The following is a 23,059-nucleotide window of genomic DNA, read 5'->3' as shown; positions in this document are numbered from 1 at the left end:
CCTGCAGGAGGTGATTTATCCCTATAAAACCGATGTCATGGGCTAACTATTCAGTTTTCTTTGGTCAAAAAAATGAACAGTAAATCAAAACTCAACACAATCTACCAAGCATGGGGGTGGAGGGGTAATGGTTTGTTCCTAATTTGCTTCTACATCGAACAGGCATCTTTCAGTGAGAGATCTGATCCGTGAACAACAAGCTAAGCTTCCTGACGTGCAGTCAAAATGTGGTGGAATGAGATCCAAACACATATTCAAACCAACAAATTCCAGGCCTTTAACAAATAAACCTAAATTAGCAGAAGAACATTTGCATAGAAAAAAAGCCAAAATGAATCTAAAATGACGCAAAATCCCCCCCAAATATGTGAAACAACAGTTTTTTACCTACTTGTAAAAAAATAATGGAGACATTAAAAAAGTTTTTAAAATCTCATAATTGTAAGTGTAAATACATTCATAACAGTAATTTGCCCCACTTTATCATTTTATCACATTAAAAACTGTGTGATTGGCAGCTCATGGGGGACAAAGGAAAATCATCTCCCATGAAACTCTACTGTTGTGAACTTTTTTTTTTTTGTCATGTCGCTGTCAGTCAGATGCTTTTCAAAGCGTCTGTTGTCTCGTTTAATTACAGTCTTAACCTGGTTTGTTTCTCAGAACTGCAGCTCTTAAAAGTTCTCCGCAGTCTCTCCAGAGTGTGTTCTGCAGGAGTGCATGTGAGTGTGCATGCACAATCATATTTTTAAATCACTTTGTTTTATTCACACAAGGTATTTTGAGTGGGGACTTGTTTCCATCATTTCTTGCCCAAAAAACCTTGAGCATAAAGCCTGAGGTTGGCTTTTTTTTAATGTATTGTAAATGTGCAAAGAAAAAAAATTGTTTATTATTTGGAAAATGACATCTAAAATTCGTTTTTTTTCTCAAAAAGTGGTTTATTACATTTGTAGAACTTAAAATGGTACAAATTGGGATGAACAAGAGTAGACATTTGTTATCCGGTAAATTTAAATGCAAAGTGGTTTGTTATCAGAAAAAAAAGACATTAGAGATAAGAGGCACGCCATGTTGAACTTTAATAAAGAGTAGGCAATAAAAAAATGCCAAGGTTAGGTCACCAGCACGTTGACCTGAAACATGATTAAATCTCTGCCAAAAAAGATCCCAAATCAAAGTGTATTTTTTTAAGAAATTAGGAACAAAAATAACGAGAAACAACATGATCATAAGAACAAATTCTTTTACTTCGTAAACTTGTAGAATTAACGGCATATAACTGTTTTAAATTAGGAACATTCAGTCCCTTTAGTACAGCTAGATACTACAAATCATTTTACACCCTTTTTATTGAAAGACTTTCAATGTCTTCAACAAAATGAGCTTTCCTGGTTTTGGCAGTCAAGGAAGTTAGATAATTTTGGATGGAGTGTGCTGTTGCAGAATGAACTTACCTGTGTGCGCTGGCGTGGCTGCCAGGTATCTTCCAGGGCGTAGCCGATGTAGGGTCCACTGCAGATGGAGCACTCCAGCATCACAGGACTGGCAAGGACAGAAGAGCCATGGAGCCCCCAGCACTGACAGCTTCCCATGGGGACTTCTGACTCAGCTTCCTTTTGCTTGTTTTCAGTGTGATGGCAAGCCAGCATCTTCCACTTCCTGACCTGCAAGTTATGTGGATTCAGTCAAAGGAACAGATAATATAATATAATATAATATAATATAATATAATATAATATAATATAATATAATATAATATAATATAATATAATATAATATAATATAATATAATATAATATAATATAATATAATATAATATAATATAATATAATATAATATAATATAATATAATATAATATAATATTATATAATATAATATAATATAATATAATATAATATAATATAATATAATATAATATAATATAATATAATTCTGAGTGTTTTGAATACAGCTGAAACAAGATTAAATGAAATAAAAAAGAATCGCAATATTAAAAATAAACAGGTTAAAAATAGTCAAATTAATGAAAAATAACAGATCAGCTTGCCGCAATTATCAAAGGAGGGACTGCATCTCTATGTTGATATATTTATTAATTTTTAACGTTTCTCTGTGATCTGTATTTTTTTAGCATTGGTCATATGGTAAGCTGCCAAAACTTGTCATATTACAAGTCCTTGATTCAGACAGATAAGTTATAAAGAAAACAAGACAGTTAAGGAGAAAAAAACAGGCTAAAAATTTCATTTTATCTCCAGTCTTCCAGTCATAATTGTCAGAAAAAACACAAAATCATTTTTTTAACTTGCAGATAAACTTTCTGGACCGTAAAGTCTAAAAAAAGAATGAACTCTGTTTCTTTTTATGAACTGGTGTAAACGTATCCAGAGTTTTCCAGCTGAAGTCTGCTGAACAGCACAGCTAACAGTATTTATAACTTTGTGGCCAAACATTTGTGACCTTGGAGAACGAAACCATAATGAAAGGCATTTTTGGCCAGAAAGGGATCCAGAGGAAGCATTTAGTGCAGCATATAAAAGCTTATTGTTATCCAAAGAATGCTGTTAATTATTGATGTGTCCAAACCCCTAATCATCACCCAAGTCCTCCCACCAATTATCATTTAAAAATAAGTTAACTTTATTTTTTAGTAAGTAAGAGTATTTTTAAATAATTAAGCTAGTCCCTATAAAGGCGTAAAACATAGAAACTTCTATTTAAATAAAATGGAAGTTAATTAAGACGTTCCTAAAAACAAGTGAATAAATTAATTTCTCATGATCTGATTGCAGTTTTTTTTCTGATTTCCATAATAATTTTTCAGAGAAGTCATTAAAGAAATTAATTAAAAAGAGCAAAAAGTTTAATGTAAAAATTGTTGTTTTTTGAAATCTATATTTTTGCTTTAAATGTTCAATTAGATATAATATGAAGGCAATTTTTTCTATTTATGTTCAAATGTTCATTTAATGCTCAGTTGTTTACTAGTGAGGGACATTTATCATAAAATAGGGGAAAAAATACTGAAATCACCACTTAATGAGGTTGTTTTTTGTATTTGTTTACATCTTGGAAAAGAAAGAACTGATGCTTCAGCTCACATGCATCGTCATGGAATGAGTCGGATGCCGTTTGAAAGAAGAATTCTCTGAGTTTTTAATTGCTGCCACATGAAGACCTTAAACATTGAACAACAGCTCAGTGGGTCGTGAAACGGCGATGAGCGCCTTGGACAAATTGTCTTATGGGATAAATGTCGCACGTGATGCAAAACATTTGTCTCAATATTTAGGTATTAAAAACAAAACAAAATGGTCACATAAAAAAAATAATGATGGTCACATGACCACAAGTGACACTGAATCACCTCCGTAAGCGACAGCTGCAGTGACATACTATCCAGAGAACTGTCTGACCACAAACCTCTTTTTCTGTGTCATCACGTTGCATGCACACTCAAAAAACGTTCACTTTGAATGAACATAAAAAAATTATGGAAAGGATTTCCACATGATTAGATTGCGTTACTTTAACAAAAATGAATCATGTTGGTCCTACTTAATTTATTTAGGTTGGCTCAACTTAATGTATTTAGGTTGGGTCAACTTAATTTATTTAGGTTCAAACTAATAAATTTAAGTTGATTCAATTTAAATAGAGCAGTTGCACCCAACTTTAAATTTATATTGTTGCTCACTCTAAAAAGAAAAAAGTTGATCCAATTTAATTGAATCACTTCAATTGGTCACCTAAGTAAATTAAGTTTATTTAACTTAAATTTCAATTTATTTCTTTAATTTTATTTATTCATCTGTAATTGATATGTTGTTCCAAAGTTACAACCAATGGGTCTTTTAATTTTCACATCAAAGACATGAATTACCCAGCAAAGTCCATCACAAGACAGGAGTTCAATTACCACGAACTCTGTGTTAGGTATTGGAATAATAACAGTTTGCCACACAAGGTGGTTGGTCATCATCCTCTACCAAACTTTAACTCATGGTGCAAAAAAATAAATAAACATAACAGTTTAAATCACTAGTTAAAACAGAGTAAAACAGCTAGACAATAAAACCCATGGACAAAAACTCACACTTAGACCCCAATCAGCCCAGATAGACAAAGAAAATGGTATCCCACAATTCCTTGCGATTACTAATGCATCCAATTTAATGGTATCATGTTGGATCAACATGATTGAAATTAGTAACTTTTAAATGGATTATTTTTATGTACAATCGACATGATTCATTCACGTAAGATTTACAAACATAAAATTTTCTTGTTGAAATCACAAGTTACTTTTTCGTTAACTTAATTGGCTGGTAATTTCCTTTTTTTGAGTGCACCTGACAACACAGACAGACTACAAGCCATTGAACAGAAATGCACTGAGAGTATACATACACACACTCAAGTACAGTGAGGGAGATAAATATAAGTTATATGAGGATGAAACCTTAGGTCAAGGTGCACACAGTTCTTTAGAAAGCTAGATTGCAAGTGTCAGTGATCCAGGGAGCTTCTTCTGTAAAGTAAAATATGTCCTTGGCACTCATATTGCACATGTGTGGAGACTGCAGGCATTTCAAATGAGTCTTATCAGGTCTGCTCTCTCAGCAGCCTCTGCTCTGCTGACCCTCTCCATTACTACAACTTGGCATGGGGAAATGTGAGTGTGTGTATGTGTGTGTGAACAGTCCAATTTTGCAACCCTGGCTCATGAGTGACTGATCTCCTGACTTTACTGTTTAGTTCTAGAAAAAGGACAGAACACATCGAAGATCAGCTGTTAAAAAGCAGAGTTTACCTTAAAAAACAGGTCAAAATTTTACATTTGAATTATTTTCCAGTCAGTGGCATGAAAATAGTCTTTAAGTGAAACCTTTACAAATATTTACATATATCTTATTCCTGAACAAGTTACATGAATAATCCTTTGCAAAGATCACCAAATAATGAACAAGTAGTAAAGTAAAACATATGTTTCCCATACTGTATTGTCTTATTCCTACTGGCTAAAGTGCACTAAAGCAGTATATTTTAAGGATTTAACTTTTTTTCTTTTACTGGCAGGAAAGTCATTTAAAGACAGTGGAGAAAAATATAGTTTTTCTTCTTTATAGGGATGGTGAAATTTAATGTTTTGCCTTCATTAGCTCCTTTTTTTACTGTCAAAATTAACAGATTGTGGTTAAAGTTACACTCATCTTTTGATCTTTTGGAAAAGTGTTCCCAGTGGTCTTTTAATTATAATCATGCCATTCTTTGCCAAAATCCAAAAATCATTTTTCTTTCTTGGACATAGATTTTGCGAAGCGTTAGAAGTTCTCTTTATAACTGTTAAAAACAGTTTACACTTGAGAAACACTTATGGTAAAACTGGATTTTATCTTCCCACACCTTTTTCTTCTTTCTTTCCTTATTTAGGGGAAAGTTACCTGCTTTCCCGATGTGTGTATGCCATTGCTAAATCGCTGGCGTCTGTTTGCCCTTAAACCTTGTTTTACGTAATGAATCATTAAGGCAGCAGGGATTTGGTTAAAAAGGACTTCTCAGCAGGATCCATCTTCCACCTCATAAACTCAGGATGTATTGCAGTTTAAGGATATTATTCTCATAAGGCCAGGATGCACACATCAGCAACCCTGCTTCATAAATCAAGGAAGGAAAACGCCAATTTTCCTCAAGCCTTTCTTCAGCTTCCTCTAGCTGACCTCCTTCAGTAACCTTAAACTGTGTTATGTACAATCTTCACCTAAATGGCTGCCCTTTAACCCACCCGGAACATTACCATAAGACACTCAGCGATAAAGCCACAATCAATCATCAGTCAATCAATATAATCACCCTAAGAAAGAGCAAACAATGACACAAATGCAGCCATGAGGGTTTTTCCAGAGATAAAATTCTTAAAAAAAGAGAAAATCAGGGAACAGCGCTTTTTAGACTTCACAAATATGATATGAAACAGTCTCAAAAGTAGAAGAACTTTAGGAAAAAAAAAAGACTGGGCAGAGAGGATCACCAAAATGTGTGTTTTTTATTTAAATTGATTTAAAATTTACATTTCGCTACAGCCGGTAACCCTCCAAAGAGACTCATTCATTTATCTTGAACTGTTGAGGGCTGCTCTGACAGGTTGTGTCAACTCTGACTTCCTGGTTAATGCTTTCAAAAACATTCATATTCACGATGATTGACTGCAGTTTGTAATGTGCACACTATATTTAAAATTCTATCTTCTGAAGCTCTTTCACAAATCAAAGTACTGCGTTATCATGGATAATTTGAAGTTTTCTATAAACACAGGCACATTTTCCCTCAGATTAGCTTTTCTTGAACACAAAGTCCTAGCTAGCATGTTGCTTCCTGCATAATAAAACCTCTTTTACAAGCAAACAGGCTGCAAGTCTGTACATGTCCTTTGTTTGCATCAAAATGCAGTTGGGCTTTAATTAAGTTCACACAGAGAAAATTCCAACAATAAACACGATGGTAACATTTAAACCACCAATTGTTGGCCCTAAGAGTAGTCCATGTCACGATCAGACAACCACACTAACAATGCACAACAACAGTAGCTTATTGCAGGGCAGTGAACCCATGACAAATCAGATGCAGTCACTTTAAAAAATCAGCTGTGCAACATGTGCTATAAAAGCATTTACTCAGAGGACCTGGATTCGCTAGTTGCATAAGGAGAAGCCTGTCTCCTCTCTTACCTTTTTGAAAACAAGGCCATCTGAGAAACAGAAGCACTTGATCCTTATGGTACCAAAGGTTAAACTTTTTAAAGATTAGATTAGAAAAAAACACGATGTAAGGAGAAATACATCAATGTCAAAGTGTTTAACCAAGAGAAACTAACAATAAACACAGAAAATGGCTTAAAAAATAATACTGCAAGCACAGAAATAGTCTAAATAACATAATTAGGTCTACTTGTAAGTAATTATAAATCTGATTCAGAGAAAGGAAGCATTATTACTGATAATGTCTGATATAGTAAAACAATTTAATGACATTACAGTATGACCCATAGTTAAATATATACACAAAAGGTACACACATGTTATTATTAAACATACATGTACAAATATAAACTGTGAAAGTTTACAATATATTTAGTGTTTGAACTGAGAAACCCATAGCATATAAATGCTTTAGCTGAGCATGGTGAAGGTAGTATCATGATGTGAAGATTTTTTGCAGCTTTCAACTGTAAAAAACTGAACACAGTGACTGAACCAAAACATTATCATTAGTTTTAATGTGATATATTGTATTTCAGAGATTTCAGCTATGACAGTCATTGATAAAACATTATGTAAACTGCTTTTTATGTCAAATCTGAAGCAAAGATAAATAAAAGTCTAGAATAACAAAGACGTAAAAGGACAAATAGGGGATGTCTAGAGGAGTTTATTTACCTGTCTTATGATAAGAAATTTTTCTAGACAGCATAGCTTTTTGGGACTTAAAACAGAGGGCACAGCCATCAAGCCAGAGCAGGAAATGTCTCAATATATTTTCTGTTGAAACAAACATCTGTGATTAAGAACTTGCCCTTGTAGATGAACAACGTTTAAGCCTTATTTAGTTCTTATTTCCAAAAATAGAAAAGAATGACACTTTTTAAACCTCCATTTTTTGCTTTTCAAACTCCATATATTCATGAATCTGAAGCTGACAGTTCCTTAACGTCTCTTCAAGGTGTGAAGTCCTGCAGATATGTCACTCCCCTCAGTCTTCAAACGTCTTCAATGCCTTCTATCACATCAAATGTGACAGATTGCTGAAGACGTCTCCTCCGAATCCTATGTTTCTCCTCTTCACCTCACATTTTGCAAAGATTTATTTGGTTGACAAAATGAAAAAAAAATATTCAGTCGTCCCTTTATAACACAACAAACCAGCAATTGGCTGCAAAGGTATTTTCAGAGACGACGTCCTGCTAAAATGGCTGCAGCGATGGTGGAAATAAGCGCGTGCCATTTCCAAGTGTTTTTGTTTATTTACTGAAAGCAAAGGTGGGAACTCGTGCAAAGCATTTCCAAGTTTATTGTTCAAATCTTTTTTTTTTCCACCGTCAGAGCGCTTGTAATGAAAACAAAAGAAGTGGATTCAGAGTTTTCCATGGCTAAATTTAATGCATCACAGTGGCTGCTTTCCAGGCCAGAGGAGAATACCCCCCATTTAACTCAAGATAAATAAATAAATAAATATCAATTTTATTAACATAGATGGCATTAAAGCTTAAAAAAGGTTAAAAGGAAAATTGGATTTTAGGTTGAATTTTAATGGAAGTACTGAAAGTTTTGAACACCTGCCAACCAGCTGACGGCTTCAAGTTTTATCAGGGGTTGGACGTTTGCCAAACTCCCATGCCTCGGCTTTGCACAACGCCAAGTTGGCCAATAGTTAGTTTCAACAAGTGAGGACAATGACACACTGTAAAATGTGACATTTCATATTTGAAGGTGAAAATACACAGTCTCACAAGTAACAGAACATACTCAGAAATGTGAAAACAGAAGTTTGCAGTGATGGTTAATACAACTTTAATGATGAGCCAGCAGCTCCAGGAGAGATTTCAGCTCTGACAGGTCTTTATTTAGCTCTTCATAGTGTAATTGCACTTTAAGAGGTCGTACTTCTGATTCTATATTTCAATCAGACTGATTGCTGAAACCTTTTAGACAGCAATTCAGTTCAAGATAAATGCAGCCTAATCTGCATTTTAGTAGGGCCCTATGCAAGGCTGCAGCCTGGTTGACGGCTGAAAAGAAGAACAACAAAGACTCATAGAGGATTTCATCTCATTGAAGAGACAAAACCGACTGTTTTCAGAAAAGAAGTCTGTGGAACATTTAGTGAAGTTCCATTAGCTTCTGATTATCTTTATCCTGACAAACACCTGGTGAAGGTGAGCGGGAAAGCTGTGTAATCTTTAATACGGCACACATCCTTCTTAGATGAGAAAATGTCACAAACCAAAGTCTGAAGTCCAGCAATAATCAGTTCAGACATCCCAGAGAAAAGCAAACGAAAACCACTGCCTGCTTACTGTCATTCATCAATTCACACTCTGCGTGAGCTTTTCAGCAGCAGAGTTGTAACCCAGCAGGGATTTGTCACCATTACTGAAGCGTCATAGAACTCCTTCTTCTGTTGCCTCTCAGGGTCAGCTTACAAGTGACTCACTTGTGCTGAAATGAACATGAGCACATGAGGTGGCTGTCTTTGTCCATGAGGACAAAGGTACAGAATGCTCAAGCCGACTCTTACATGAAACATTAACAAGATGTTCCCTGCCAAATGAGGGAAGACTTGAGTTTCATTTCATTTAAGCAAATTTACAGAATGCATTGAGTTTCTTTGTACTCTGTACTGTAATGCTAATTTTAGCTCAAATCAAACCAATATGGGGATTCCTGGGAGCGGATGAAGATTACTGTTCAACGTGGAAACACCTGGCTTCTCTCTGGAATCACTACAGCCCTCATCTTCTTCTCGTCTTACCTTCCTTTTCTTTTTTTTTTATTTCCTGCATGACTGAGTTAAAACTACAAACACAAATGCAACAAGAGAGTTTTCTGAGTGTAGCATACCAAGTATTCACACTGATTAACACCAGTGCCTGATCCACAGAAGGAGATTGGGTCAGGAGGAAATAAAACCACTTGCAACAGCTTAGATAATAGCTATTAGCTTATATAACATGCTGTGATAGAAAAACATTCAGTCTGGATGATTAATGATTAAAAGTTTGATTCCTGTAACTTTAAAAATAATCCCATTAGGAGAACAACTAAGCATTTCAACTGCAGTCTGTTTAGTGACCTTGTGTTGTAATTTAATAAAATCATGTGCCATATTACTATAAGGTGCACTTAAAAGCCTTTATTTTTTTCAAAAAATGAAAGTGCGCCTTATATATGGATTAATTCTAGTTGTGTTTACTGAGGTTGAAGGGATTTTGAGGGGTACACGACGCCATGACAAAATCTTTGGTTGGGTGTTACTGTGAATACGCCAACGCGTCTAACATGTGTGGTGTCGGACTGTGTTTTATTTTACGAGTTACAAACAAGGTTGTGAGTTAGCGCAGTCCATCCCCTCTCCCCCCGGCTTCCGGAGGAGTGGTTTGTGCTGCCATCCCGGTGTTAGCGTGTTAACGTTAGTGTTAACGTGTGATATTGCGAGGGCACGTCACCTTAAATAAAAAAGAACATTTTATAGATTTTTATTTTGTAAATTCAGCGGTAAGATTTTATGGCATCAACAGACTGGAAATAGAACTCCTACGTAAAGCTGCAGAGGGAAAGACATCAAACGCAGACATGACAGAGGCGATGTAAACATTATGATTGTTTAATGAAAGTTCTGCTATATTGTGTCAACACAATGGAGACATGTCGCAGCCCAGGGGTGGCGAACAAGTTTGACACCAAGAGCCGAAATTTTTCACTGTGAGAGTGAAAGAGCCACACCACACACTGACCTGCCAAGACGTACACACACAAACACAAACACGCAATTAAAGCCGTATTATTTTCCATAAAACACTCCTCTCCCTACAACACAACAGCAAGTATTGTACTTGTGGTTATTTCAAGGAAAGTGTCCACCCTCAATACACACATCAAATGCAGCTTAGCCAGAGTTAACACAGAAACTACCCTGGAGGTCAGATACCCCCTCCACACACACACACACACACACACACACACACACACACACACCCGCACACACTCTCTCTATCTCACTCTTTTCTCTGTCTCTCTCTGACACACACAACTACTCAGTGACGTGCGGTGAGGTTGATGGCTGGTGAGGCACTGACTACTCTGAAGTCAGATTTACGATGATAAAAACAGAATTTTTCACTATTCATCCAACAGTATTTAATTGGTAATTCTTTGTAATTCAACATTCCTCTTTCAATGACCCTTGCACCAACAAATACACAAACATCTGGACAGAGTATCCTTCTGTTGTCTGAATAATTCATATTCACATAAACACATTAAATACATTATATTTCAGTTGTGTGTAGCATACATCAATTTTAACTTTCAGAAAAAAATACTTTTATAATTGTTTTAAATTTAATGATTGACTTTTTGCATGAAAAGCTGATAATTGATGGAATATTAGAATTTTGTAACAACTCTGCTTGTATATCACTTTAACAGGGAAACAAGCACTGAGCTGCTGATTAACTGGCTGCGTTGTAAAGCTGTCCATGCTCCACTACTCCAGTTTCTGAACTCGTGTATGTGAACTCACCCACAAAATGACAAACTGCATGGAAGTCACTTCTGCTCACAGCACCCTCAGTCATGGTTTTACACCCAAGATTCCCCAATTCCCATGAGTCTTAGGGGCTGCAGGTGGGGCTAACCACCCGGTCGCCACAATATTCACACAAGCATGCTCAGTCAGGTGTGTTTTCTAAATTACATCTCAGAATTTCTTACCTTGCTGCAGTAATGGAATGGTGATATGAGTGGGATTTCTGGCATCTCTTGCTTCTAGTGATCCTCTGCAGATCAGGTTTATATAGCCTCTCTGATCAGTTCCTTTATGTGAGTGTCAGTCAGAACGGATCAATGCCTTGATTTCATGTGTTTCAAGGTAATAAACAGGGACTCGGGTATTTTCCCGTTCTCCAAAACGTAACAGGGCCTTCTTTCAAAGAGATTTCAGCTCAATCATGTTTGCTTGCTGCCTCATCAGTGACAAGCGGGGATCTCAGGCAGTCAGTCTCTCCATTAAAGGGTCGATGAGAAAAAAGATCTGCGGTTGTTTCTGCTGCAGGTCCTCAAACCGCAAAGTAAAGTTTCCGTCCTGTTGCACAAGCAGTGTCACGTTCTGTTTTATTCATTCTGATTGCAGCCTTCTGCTGTGTGAGCTCCGCAAAGAAAGAAAGTGGGACAGATTGCCGTTTTGAATGTGCATTTTGAAAAGGTTCAACTTGTTAATAAAGGAGACAATTTCTGTCAGATCAGGAAGAGCTTTTTTATTTTCTGCGGGATATGTTTTGTTCTTTTCTGCTATGAACAATTTTACTGCTTCCAAAAGCTCATAATAATAAACATTGTGACTTGCCATTCCGTTCAGTGAAAAAGTAAGAATCTTCCCATTCTTCCATAAACGTCCTGTGTTCATCTTTATACTCTGAATTTTGAGCACAGTCTGCACAAACATCATGCATTGGGCGTAACCCACACAAATGATTGGCAATCAATTATGTGTCAGGAGCAACATCAAAACACACACTGTCAATTCACTCTTAATATTATTTATTTTTAATACCCTCTGATGGATTTGAGTGTGGTTTAAGAGGGAATTTACTATTAAATGAGGCACAGTATATAGAAAATATGAGACGCAAAGAGCTGCATGCTTATAGGCCGAGAGCCGCATGTTCGCCATCCCTGCCACAGACGGACTAGTGGAAATCAGGTGTGACATTGGTTTTTGCGGTACCAGTCTCTGTTTTATTTACGTGTTGCAAACAAGGTTGGGAGTTACAGGTGTTGTGAATATGCTCAAGCTTCTAACGTAGCTAACATGTAGCGTGTTACAAACAACTTCGAGTGAACGCCACAAAGTCTGACTGACTGACAGAATTAACTCTGAGTCCTTTGTCTCGCTAAATGCATAGTTTGGTGCGCCTTATATATGATGTAAGTTTGAAAGTAGACCATTCATTGACAGAGTGGCTTAAAATCGGATGTGCCCTATAGTGCAAAAAATACGGTACTTCTCAATGGTAATGACTTAGCAAAATGGCTAAATTTTGACTTGCAAAAGGGTAAATTAGTGACACGATGGTTTAGTCAGAGAGTTGAAGTCCACATTCCTGAACAAGACCCCTTCTGAAGGAGGTTAACAGCGAGGCATTAGTTATGCAGGTGATTTAAGTTAAAAGAAAGCCACTGCTGACTCTTCAAAGGTCTTGGTTTCAGGCTCACAGTACACACATTGCATCAGTAAGCTAATAGTTTCCCATGATGCTGCATGATCATCACGATCTTGTCTACTTCTGGAACAAAGACAGCTGCTTTTATCAAAGAACTCCAGCTGTCATGTGACCTTACAGCTGCTTTGAAGGCCACAGGTATGTTAGGTTGTAAAGAAGAGAGTATATGTCGAGAGCTGACAGCAGAAGTCCGTTTTTTATGATTAAATCGTCTTTGGGAACAGAATGGGACTGATGTTCCAGATTAAGGGAAAGGCTGACTGTGCAGTAGAGTTTGTGTGTGCGTGCATGCCTGTGGATGTGCACGTTTCCAATCGTTTGCTGGTGTTTAAATGAAACATCGCTCCCCCTATCAAGAGGATTTATACACTTTTGATTTCTCTTCATGCTCAGGCAGCTTTGGGGCAAATGGCCAGGGCACATGCTCTATCTTTGAAATAAAATTGTTCTCTCAGCTCCTCTCATCCTTTACTTTCATTATTCTTTCCTCTGTTTCCTTTTCAACTCCAATCTTTTTTTTTTCTTTACCGAGCTATTGTTTGTCACCTTAGATCATCCATTCGGTCTTATGTTTACAGTTGGCTATAATTTTTCTTCACTTATATGTTATGTGACACTGTATTGCTTTAATAGAAAGTGGAACCCACAACCATAGGGTCAAGGCTGAGCTAAGCAACCTACATTTTGATGTTGCTGACTTGATAGAAATAATTTTTACAACAAGACAGGACACAAAGGTGAACAGTCTGCCAGAGCGACATTCATTAAAAAAATAAAAACCTAATAGATGTCAAAAAGGTTTGGTAAATATCCCTGGTTACCAGGCCTTGGCAGTTATTTACCAGGCAGTAGAGCAGCTGTCTGTTCCGCTGTCAGCCATGTGTTTTTATGGGGTCAGAAAGTCAAGTGCAAGCTGTTTACGACATACTGTATCGATTAATGTGGACAGTTTTCTCACAAGTTAAAAAAAACATATATTTTGATTTAGATGTGTATCCTTTATTGCAAGTTCAGATCAAAAGGTATGAAAGCTTTTGCTCAAATAGAAAAACAGTGTTTAACTGACGCATTTTTCAGGCAATGATATATTCTGTAGCAAAATCTCTGAGCGTCATCCTTCAATCCAAGAAACTTTGATACATTTAAAAACAAAGCATCTTTTTTTATTTGCAATTGAATGAGACAGTGGGTGGCATGATCCAGGGAACGCAGGAAAATGTTTCTATTAATGACTACGTTTACAGCCATATACACAGCAGAATCTAAAAAAAAAAAAAGTGTAATAGTTCCCAATTTTATTTTTGCGTGTTTTAACCAGCATGGATATTACCTTTTTTTTCTATTTCAGAGCATATGCTTTCCCTTCTTAGATCGCATTGTTTGTTCAGTTTGGCATTTAGGAGAAAAACAGAAACTCTCTATCCCTATATTAAAAATGACCCCTGTGGTTTGTGTGCATCATGTTTTTAGCTAAAAAACAAAAAGCAAAAATAAGTGTGCTTTAGTCAATCAAGAATTCTATAACCTTACTATTCAGGTCCAGATAACCAGTAGAGTTTTGATAAGAGTTCCTCTAATTAAAAAAATACAAATTTGATACAACTTTAATCAGAAACTCCATCAACTGATGAAGGGAGTCAACTAGGAGACCAAATTAAAAGTAAGGAAGAAGGAAATTCATCTGAATCTAAGATACCCCGAATAGTTATTGCAGGTCAACTGACTTCCCTCATACACACACCAGCAGTCTCCAATCAAAGCTACTGACCTCCAAACCCCATCCTTCCAGAAGCTCCGGCCTCTTCTAACCTTCATGCAGCACCCATTAATTTGGCACACAAACCATTTATCTGCAGTGAAATGGATCACTGAGCCACCGACAGACCAATCAATTTGAAGGGCAAGACATGGAAACAGTGGGCAGACAGAGAGCCAGAAAGCCCTCCAATAGGAAAAAAAAGGGAAAAAAATCTGATATGAGGGATTCTGCTTTCTTTTCAGTTGATCGCTTTCTCTCACACTGTGATGTTCAAACAAGCAGGGCGCAGCTTTGTGAGGCTAAGAGTAGCTGGGATGGGGATGAGTCACTCTGCCAATGCCCAGGTGACTGGAAAAATACACAAGCGGGGGACCAAGTGATGGCTGCAATGACTGAGAAGTAGCAGGATACTGGTTGAGATTGAATAACCACTCGCCACATGGACACTCATCTACATTTATGCACTTTGTGCATGATTTGTAAGACAATTACCTGATCTTCTGGAAATGATTTTTTAGCTTTCAAGTGTCACCCCTGCAGCGTTTATGACCTATGTAATCATTTCAAAGAAAAACTCTGAAAATATAGCCCTTCAGTCTATTGTTGCCTTTGAGTTGGATTGCATAACAGGCAGAGTTTAAAGAGACAACAGGGAGAAGCAGAACACTAGAATCTACTTGTAATCCATCAACGGGGCAAAGAGAAAGCCTTCATATGATCACAAATCCTCCTTTCAATAAATGTATTCTTTTAGATTTGTGTAGTAGTGGACAGCCCTCCTTTGGAAGGACAAATTTGCATATATTACCACATTTTTGTGTCTAGTTTGCCCTCGCATGAATCAGTGACAAAATGCAATATCAATTTCTGCTTCTTTTGTTCCTGCATGCAGGCGTGTAAAGCAATGACAGAAGCTAATGAGCACAGTGTGAACAGTTGAGCCAAAACAATTGGCACGATGTTCACTATTCAAACAAAATTGGCCCAATCCAAGCTGCTTGCCTGTAAATGCACATCGAGTCTTATTGCTTTTTCTATTTTTATCTCATGGTTTTATATTTAACAAATATGTCGAATTGACAGGCCAACAAATGCTTGGTGGAGTTGATGGCACACCGTTCTACTTTTCGGTGCTACTTGTAGGACCTGGCGCACACGCAGACCCAGCCAAAACATTTTTCTTTTTGTCAGTTGCCATAAGGTTTTGGATTCAGTTAAAATGGAAACTAAAGGGTTTTAATTAAATAGTTTTCCAGGCAAAAAGGTAACATAATTGAATACCAGAAACGAATGAAGGATGTGTTAGACTGTGACTAACACATTTTTTGCTGATGCATCTGTTGCTTTATTAGATGAATACTATTTAAATGTTTTATTCATTTAACTGGCTCAAGTAAAATAATACTTTGTTAATTTTAATAATAGAACCATCACAAAATCAGCCAAACTGTTCATGGTAACAGCGTTGGGATGGGAACAGTGAAGAAAGAAAACATCCACCCCCTGATTCTCTATTATGACAATTATGAAGAATGGTTCAATTATCTTTTGTTAGCATGAGATATTCTAAGCCAACGACCAGCCAGCGTAGATTTGCCATCCCTGCTTGTTACTTGTATCAGGAACCGCTGATGGTACAAGGATGGTTTGCTGTAAAAGCTAGCTGAAACATTTTAACTTTGCAACAGTTGCCGCACTAAACTGCAAAAGCAGTAAAGATTAAGAGCAACACTTTTTGCCTAACCATAATCCAATAAAGCTTAGCATAGATCAGAGAATTATCTTCAAATTAAAATGATAAACAAAATGAAAAGAGAGTAAAGAAAGTGATAAAGAACTGGGTATAAAGAAAGCTTAAAGTAACAAAGCAGATGTAAAGTTTAAAAAATAAGAAGAAAAAAAAACAACAAATCAAATGCACCCTAGATTAATGGGGGTGTGAATTAAGTGTAAATCCTTCAAAAGAAATTTGCCAAAATGCAAAATGAGATTGCATTCAATAGGCTGTTGCTACATACTTATATATTCAGCCATTGGTAACTTAACGTTTAGAGGAGCATGACTGAGAATGCAAATATTTAAAAAAGTTTAAGTAAGTTATTTGACCCTTTAAAACAACTTGTCGGCTGAAACTCAGTTTAAATATAGTCAAAAAAGGGCTTAATATTCATATATAACTATATCTCACAAAAAGCAAACTATTTGTTACGTGGTGAGGCGCCGCACCACATAACAAATAGTCTGTGTCACACCACCGCTGCAGTCAAGATTCGGCGATAACGATACATATTTGCTGATCTTTGCGATATATATATATACATATATATATATATATATATATATATATATATATATATATTTGCAAAGTAGGTAAAAGCCTATTATTTGTGGAAAGTTGTCCAGTAAAAATGTTGTGTTCATGGGAATTTGACAGCTGCTGGGTAACTGACACACCACACCCACATTTGAAAACACTTAAAATACATTAAATATAAATTGAATTTGTGAAAGTGTAAAAAATATACCACAAAATAGTCTCTTGGATATTAAATCTAGGTATGGAGGCTTAAAAAAGGTAATGGAGCTGCAAAAAATTAAATTACTTCTGTTGATAAAATAGAAATTGAAGCAAACAGGGAATGAAATGCTTGGGCAACAAGTTAATCTTGTTTTAGAACTTACCTTTGACACGAAATCAAGATCTTGTCCTTCATTTATTTGAGTCTTTTAAATCCCTAATAGTCTTTAAGACATTTCTTTTCCCCTGCAAACTAAAATGAGTATTGTTTGGTGGCATGAAGTTCCTCTTGGTGTGAATTACAGAAGTAAGACACCGTTCATGTAACTCAAAGGTTGTCATTACCTTGAAGCCTTTGCTTTTCTCGTGCCCACTGCTCGTTCCGCTTGCAGCACAAGGTGAGCACGGCTCCTGGTGATAATACTGGCCCCCCTGTAGGCCTGAGTAGTGACAGCAGCAGTAAGGTGAGGGGAAGTGTGTGTACCACAGGTCTTCAGTCAGCGGGCACTTTGGGCAAGCACAAAGGAGGCCTTTCCCCTGGGCTTTTTCTACGCTCACCTTGGGATTCCTCATCCACCTTCGCACCTGAACACAAAGAAATGGATAAAGAAACACATTCGCAGGTAAGGTGCATCTTGAGTCACATGAATGAAAGACAACAGTAAAAAAAAAAAAAGCAAAAATTAAAGCAGTGCAATAACTGTATAAATATGTATATATAAATATATGCAAATCCCGTTGTGTGTCACTAAGAATGTCATTAAGACAGAAGAATTTAAAAAAATGCAGTACCGATAGAATAAATGGCAACATTTTACAGAGGTTCCTTTATTATTATTGGTGAAAGCATAGGTAAACATGAATTGACTGTTAAATGTCAATGGCCACTTTAATGCATTGCAAAGCAGTAATAAGTAGATTACTAAGCACATTAGTGAGTTGTTAACAAATGTTTATTATTTGGTCTCACTCAATGCATCACAAAGCTTTATTAAATATGTCTTTTACAATAGTTTAGCATTAGGAATGCATAGTAATGCATAAAAGTGGCTATCAACTCTTTATTTATTGGTCAATGAATGTCTAATTATGCATTAGCTAATGTCAGTCAAGAGATCCCTATTGTAAAGTGTTACCCAATAAATCTATTCCATTTCTGTGTGAATACACACAAGGTAAAGCTTAATGGATTATTAATTCATTATTTTCAAATATTGATTTCTGGACTTTTTTTTAAACCTAATTTATTTGTTGGATTTTGAGTGTTTTGTTTGAATAAAACGATAGATGGATGGATAACTCCTGTTTCTGCTACTACACGTGTTTGTGTGTGTGTGGGTGTTCACACAATCTGCTCATCGTTCCTAAGTCAAGTGTGATCCACATTCTTCTCCCCGCACCTTATGATACAAACCCCTCTCCCAGAAATCCAAATCATAACACATGAGAAACAAAAAAAGTGTTTCCCAAGAGAATAACTGAACCTAAAGTGTTACCAACTTCAGTCAAAAAGAGCTGCGATTTGTTTTTTCAGTAGTTGCTTAACCAGAAGGTAAATATCATAGAATAAATCCCTTTCTATGATATTCACAGAGCAGGATTATTAAATAAATCCATCCGTGCACCTCTGTTGCACACAGCATTGAAGTATTGTCAGTCATTTCCTTCCTGTTATGGCTCGCAGCCATGTTGCTCTGAATTACGCTTTGATCTCATGCAAATTAGGTGTAAATTATTCACATTAAGGGAAGCAGTAAACGAGCTGTTTGCAAAAACAGTGTGTGCAGAGGATGTACTAAAACTACCCACTTGAGCGAAGCTCAACTTAGAAATAACTTTTACGGCAGTTTTATATTTTGATTCTATCTTTTAGGTTGGGCAAAACGCAAAGGAACATGTCCTTAAAACAAATGAAAAATATGTTGAATAAAAGACAATTTTTTCCCCCTTATTTCAGTTTCAACTAGTGAAATTTGTCTTTGTCTTTCATATTTTTAAAGGAGTTGTTTTAATACACTTTCCCCATTTAAAATATTCCCTATTTTAAGTGCAAAAACATTCCAGCAATTCTTTTCTCTGGACAATAATCTTCTTAAGGTAGGACTGGAATTATGATTTTATTTTAGGATAATTTTGTCTTCAAATTATGTGTAAGTGCTATGAGTCAAATGAAACATTCAGATTTAAGATTCTAAATTAAGTAACCCTGTTTCTTAAAACAAGACCACAAATAAAAAAATTGGACAAAAGTGTTGCCTAACAGAAGATGTTTTTACGGTCAAATAACATTAGGTCAATGATATTTAGGATTTGTTGTCCCAAAACAAGTTGTTATATCCTGCAGAAAAGTACTTAAAAGTTAGTTTTGCCTTTTATCGACTGTAATAAGATGTTTAAAGTACACCATAAGATCTTACGTTTTTCACAATGTGTATATGTGCGTTAATTTCTTTAATTGTGAGCATTAATTTCTTTCTTTAATTCAAAAAGAACAAGACAAATTCAATTAAAAAAGCTTTTTAAAAATCCACTGATGGTGTTTGGTGTTTTTAACATGTTCTTGTGTCATTTTTCCAATGATGGAGAACTTATATTAAGAAAATTTTGCTCAAAGTTGTATTTCTGAGTATTTCATTTTTCAATAAGGATCAGACAAAAAAAATGTAATTTAACAAAACAGCTTATTTGGGACATCGAAAATATGTCGGGCGATCCACAAGCTCTCTGCTTTGAACTCTCAGCAACTGGGAGGGGAAGGGTACAGCATCACAACTCAGGGCTAAATTTCTAACAAACCTCCTCCACTCTGCAGAAACTATGTCCTAGAAAACAACACAGATTTATTTTTTTTTTGTGACTAAAAACAGCATCATCGTATTCAAAAGACCACTAGGAACACTTATTAAAAAATGTTCGGTGCAGGTCCTTACAGTGTGTGCATACAGCCCGTTTGATGCAAATAATACAAGAATGCATTACTGTCCTGTTCATAAGGGTAAAAATGTTGCTTTTATTATTCAAATTCTAGGTTTCATACTAATTGGGAAAGAATTTTAGAATGATTTGATGTTTAGAAATAAAAAAAACAGAGCAGAATTATGCAAAAATGATAAACATAAACTGATATTTAGAAGAAAAAAAGATATATATATTTTTTTTCAATTTTTTTTTTTTTTGTCAAAGAATGTTGACAATAAAAACAATTATTTATCCGTTCTTTCAGATCATCAGTCCCGGTCATGCAGACAAAAAAATAATCTATATTTTCTATTAATAATTACAGTTAAGGAAATCTGCTCTCTCAAACAAATCATCAACATTGCACAGAAATTGTACTCATGTATAAAACATCACTCTAATCACTTTAAAGCAGCTTTTTTTTAAGTTAATAAAAAGCACAAACATGCAGAGTCAAATATTGAGCCTCATTACAGCGTCTCAGCCCCAACCATGACATCATCCCAGGCACACATACACGCACACACAGAGTGGGAGCACTCCGGCTATGCCACCTCCTCTCTCAGCCCGCGCAGGTATAGGTGAACGCAAACACCCTGAGATGCGTCCCTCCCAAAATATTGCCCCTCTCTCAGACTCACCTTTCTCTTGACAAACTGAAAAGCAGAGCACTTCTTAAAGGAGAAGGCAGATTTCTCTCCCCCTCCTCCCATTCCTCCTCCACCACCTCCTCCACCATTCACCAGCTTCATGGCCGACACCGGCGCACCGCTTGCCTCCTTAGATCCCAGGGTGACGGACAGGCTGGCGAGCAGAGGAAAGACTTGCTTAAAGCATCAGGGAGAAAAAAAAAACGCAGACAGAAAATAGGGTGCAGAGCTGCACCCTGCAAAATGAGGATGCAGGAGAGTGAGTGCACGAAGAGGTGGAAGAGGGACCAAAAACTGAGGGAGTGAGGTAGGATGCTGCAGTTACAGAAAAGGAGAAAGGTAGGAGCAAACAGAGAAAGTGAGAGATGCACAGTGAAACTTATATGAGAGAGGAGGCGGAGGAGAAAGACATCAGCTCCTGTTGCTGTGAAAATGAAACAGCTTTGTTTACGAGTGCTTGCAGAGCATCTCTGTGCTGTAAGGCGTGTGGAATGTTTATGTGTATATGTGAACATGTGGAGCGTAGGTGCAGGATGTCCTGAGTGAATCTGTACCTTTATGCTGTTGCGTGGACTTGGTCCCCTGAAGGTGCTGCAGGTTTTTGGGTTTTTTTCTAAAGCGCCCGGTCCCAGATCAGCTGATCCTGCTCCTCAGCTACAGCCGTCCTTCTGAACTAAGACTTCATCCTCCAAAGCCAGGATGGAGAGAAGGAAAGAAGATTCTTTGGTGATGCGGTGTGGCTTAACAGGAGCCTCTAAATCTGACAGAGTGTGAGGGCAACTGCCTGAGGTGCACCTTGGGTGAGTGCACGGATGGAGACTCAGGTCGTGTGTGTGGGCGCATGATGAGGTGGAGGTGATGTGTCCAGCTGCAGTCCCCTGGTTCACACTACTGCTGATTTATCAATGAAGGACTCTGCAGTGAACAGCTGCTGCCTCCCCTCCCCTCCCGCCTCTCTTCCCCATCCAGCTTCGTCACAAGTCCTCATCGCCGCTTCCCCCCTCCCCCTTTCCTTCTGCTGGGTCATTCTTCTGCGGCAGTTGATGGTAACTCCTCCTCTTTCACCTCCTACGCTTTCATTCTGTTTTGCTTTTTACTGTCTCATCGAGGGTCCAGCACGATGGTTTCGACTTCTTTATTTAGACTTTTTATTGCTAGATTTCACACACCATTTCGCACTTCACATCTCTGTGTCAGACCCTGCCCCTGTTCCAAAAGACACCCAGACTTTCATTTCCTGATGTGACACCTGTGGACATTATCTGTGAGGCATACTCTTTTTATGAATCCATCCATTTTGCCTTTATTAGTTGAATTACGCTGAGGTGTTTCGAGAACACAGAAGGCTCTGAAAAAGCTTGATGTTTTGCAACTTAATCATTTCAGACACTGAAAAACCTTTGCTGAGTACAGAGCTTACTCTTTAATAATGACAGAGCTGGACTCCTACCAGCTTTTCAGAAATCGATTGAATCCAATCAAAAGGGATGAAACAAAGCAGCAGGGTGGTGGGAGAAAAAAAGCTGTGGAGCCTCAGGGATCATCACTTTTAGCATAAAGAATTTTACAATTATTCACATTTGTTATTTATTTAAGAAATGTGTACAAGTGGATCTTTGAGCGAAACCTTTGCAGGCCAGAACAGAAGCGTCTTGAACCTCCCATCCAGCAGGTTTAGATTTACTGAGAAGAGGTTGTCAGTCAAAGTGTTTTTGTAACAAATACCCTTCAAAAGTTCTTCATTTTATCTAGTACATTTATGCATTTTCTAGCTGACATAACTCGTTTTACTTATTGCAAAAGATATTAAACTAACAGCAAGATTTCAAAGAGGTGGAATGACTCAGTTTTTGAAAAAAAACTTAAAAAATAGTTTCTCCTTTGTTATTGGTGTATATTTTCCCCGTTTGTGCTTATTTAAGGGGAAAATGCTTAAGCTGTATTTTCTACACGTTATTCAAGCTCAATAAAATGATTATTTTAGGTCATTTAAGCCATATGGTAGAGTGTCCGCCCTGAAACTCAGAGATTATGGGTTAAAATCCGCATTGGAGTCATACCAAAAGATATGAAACCCAATGATTCCCTGCTTGACACTTAGGGTTGGGGGGTTATGTTTCAGAGTTAAATTACCAAAATGGCTCCTACGTATTGCTATGACTGCAGCTCACTG

The 23,059-nt window shown here is 36.9% G+C and overlaps 1 protein-coding gene across 2 annotated transcripts in view; it reads right to left on the bottom strand.

Annotated features, from left to right (window-relative positions):
- The window catches only part of sgk1 (serum/glucocorticoid regulated kinase 1), a 37,597-nt gene extending 15,676 nt beyond the window's left edge, over positions 1-21,921 (bottom strand). The window contains exons 1-4 of one of the 2 annotated variants that reach the window (XM_023952858.2): positions 21,441-21,921; positions 20,878-21,040; positions 17,624-17,863; positions 1,458-1,667 (exon numbers count right to left, since the gene is read on the bottom strand). In XM_023952858.2, coding sequence (XP_023808626.1) covers positions 1,458-1,667; positions 17,624-17,863; positions 20,878-20,988 — 561 coding nt within the window. In that variant the 5' untranslated portion in view covers positions 20,989-21,040; positions 21,441-21,921. Of the gene's footprint in view, positions 1-1,457; positions 1,668-17,623; positions 17,864-20,877; positions 21,041-21,440 lie in introns of those variants that run through there. The other variant, XM_011491794.4, reaches the window with a different exon arrangement.
- Positions 21,922-23,059: the final 1,138 nt, after the last annotated feature.

The sequence above is a fragment of the Oryzias latipes genome, chromosome 24 (genome assembly GCF_053564925.1).
Source record: "Oryzias latipes strain Hd-rR chromosome 24, Olatipes_Hd-rR_3.1".
Classification (NCBI taxonomy): Eukaryota; Metazoa; Chordata; class Actinopteri; order Beloniformes; family Adrianichthyidae; genus Oryzias; species Oryzias latipes.
The sequence above is the reverse complement of the archived record's forward strand: the minus strand, read 5'-3'. Positions and strand labels throughout refer to the sequence as shown.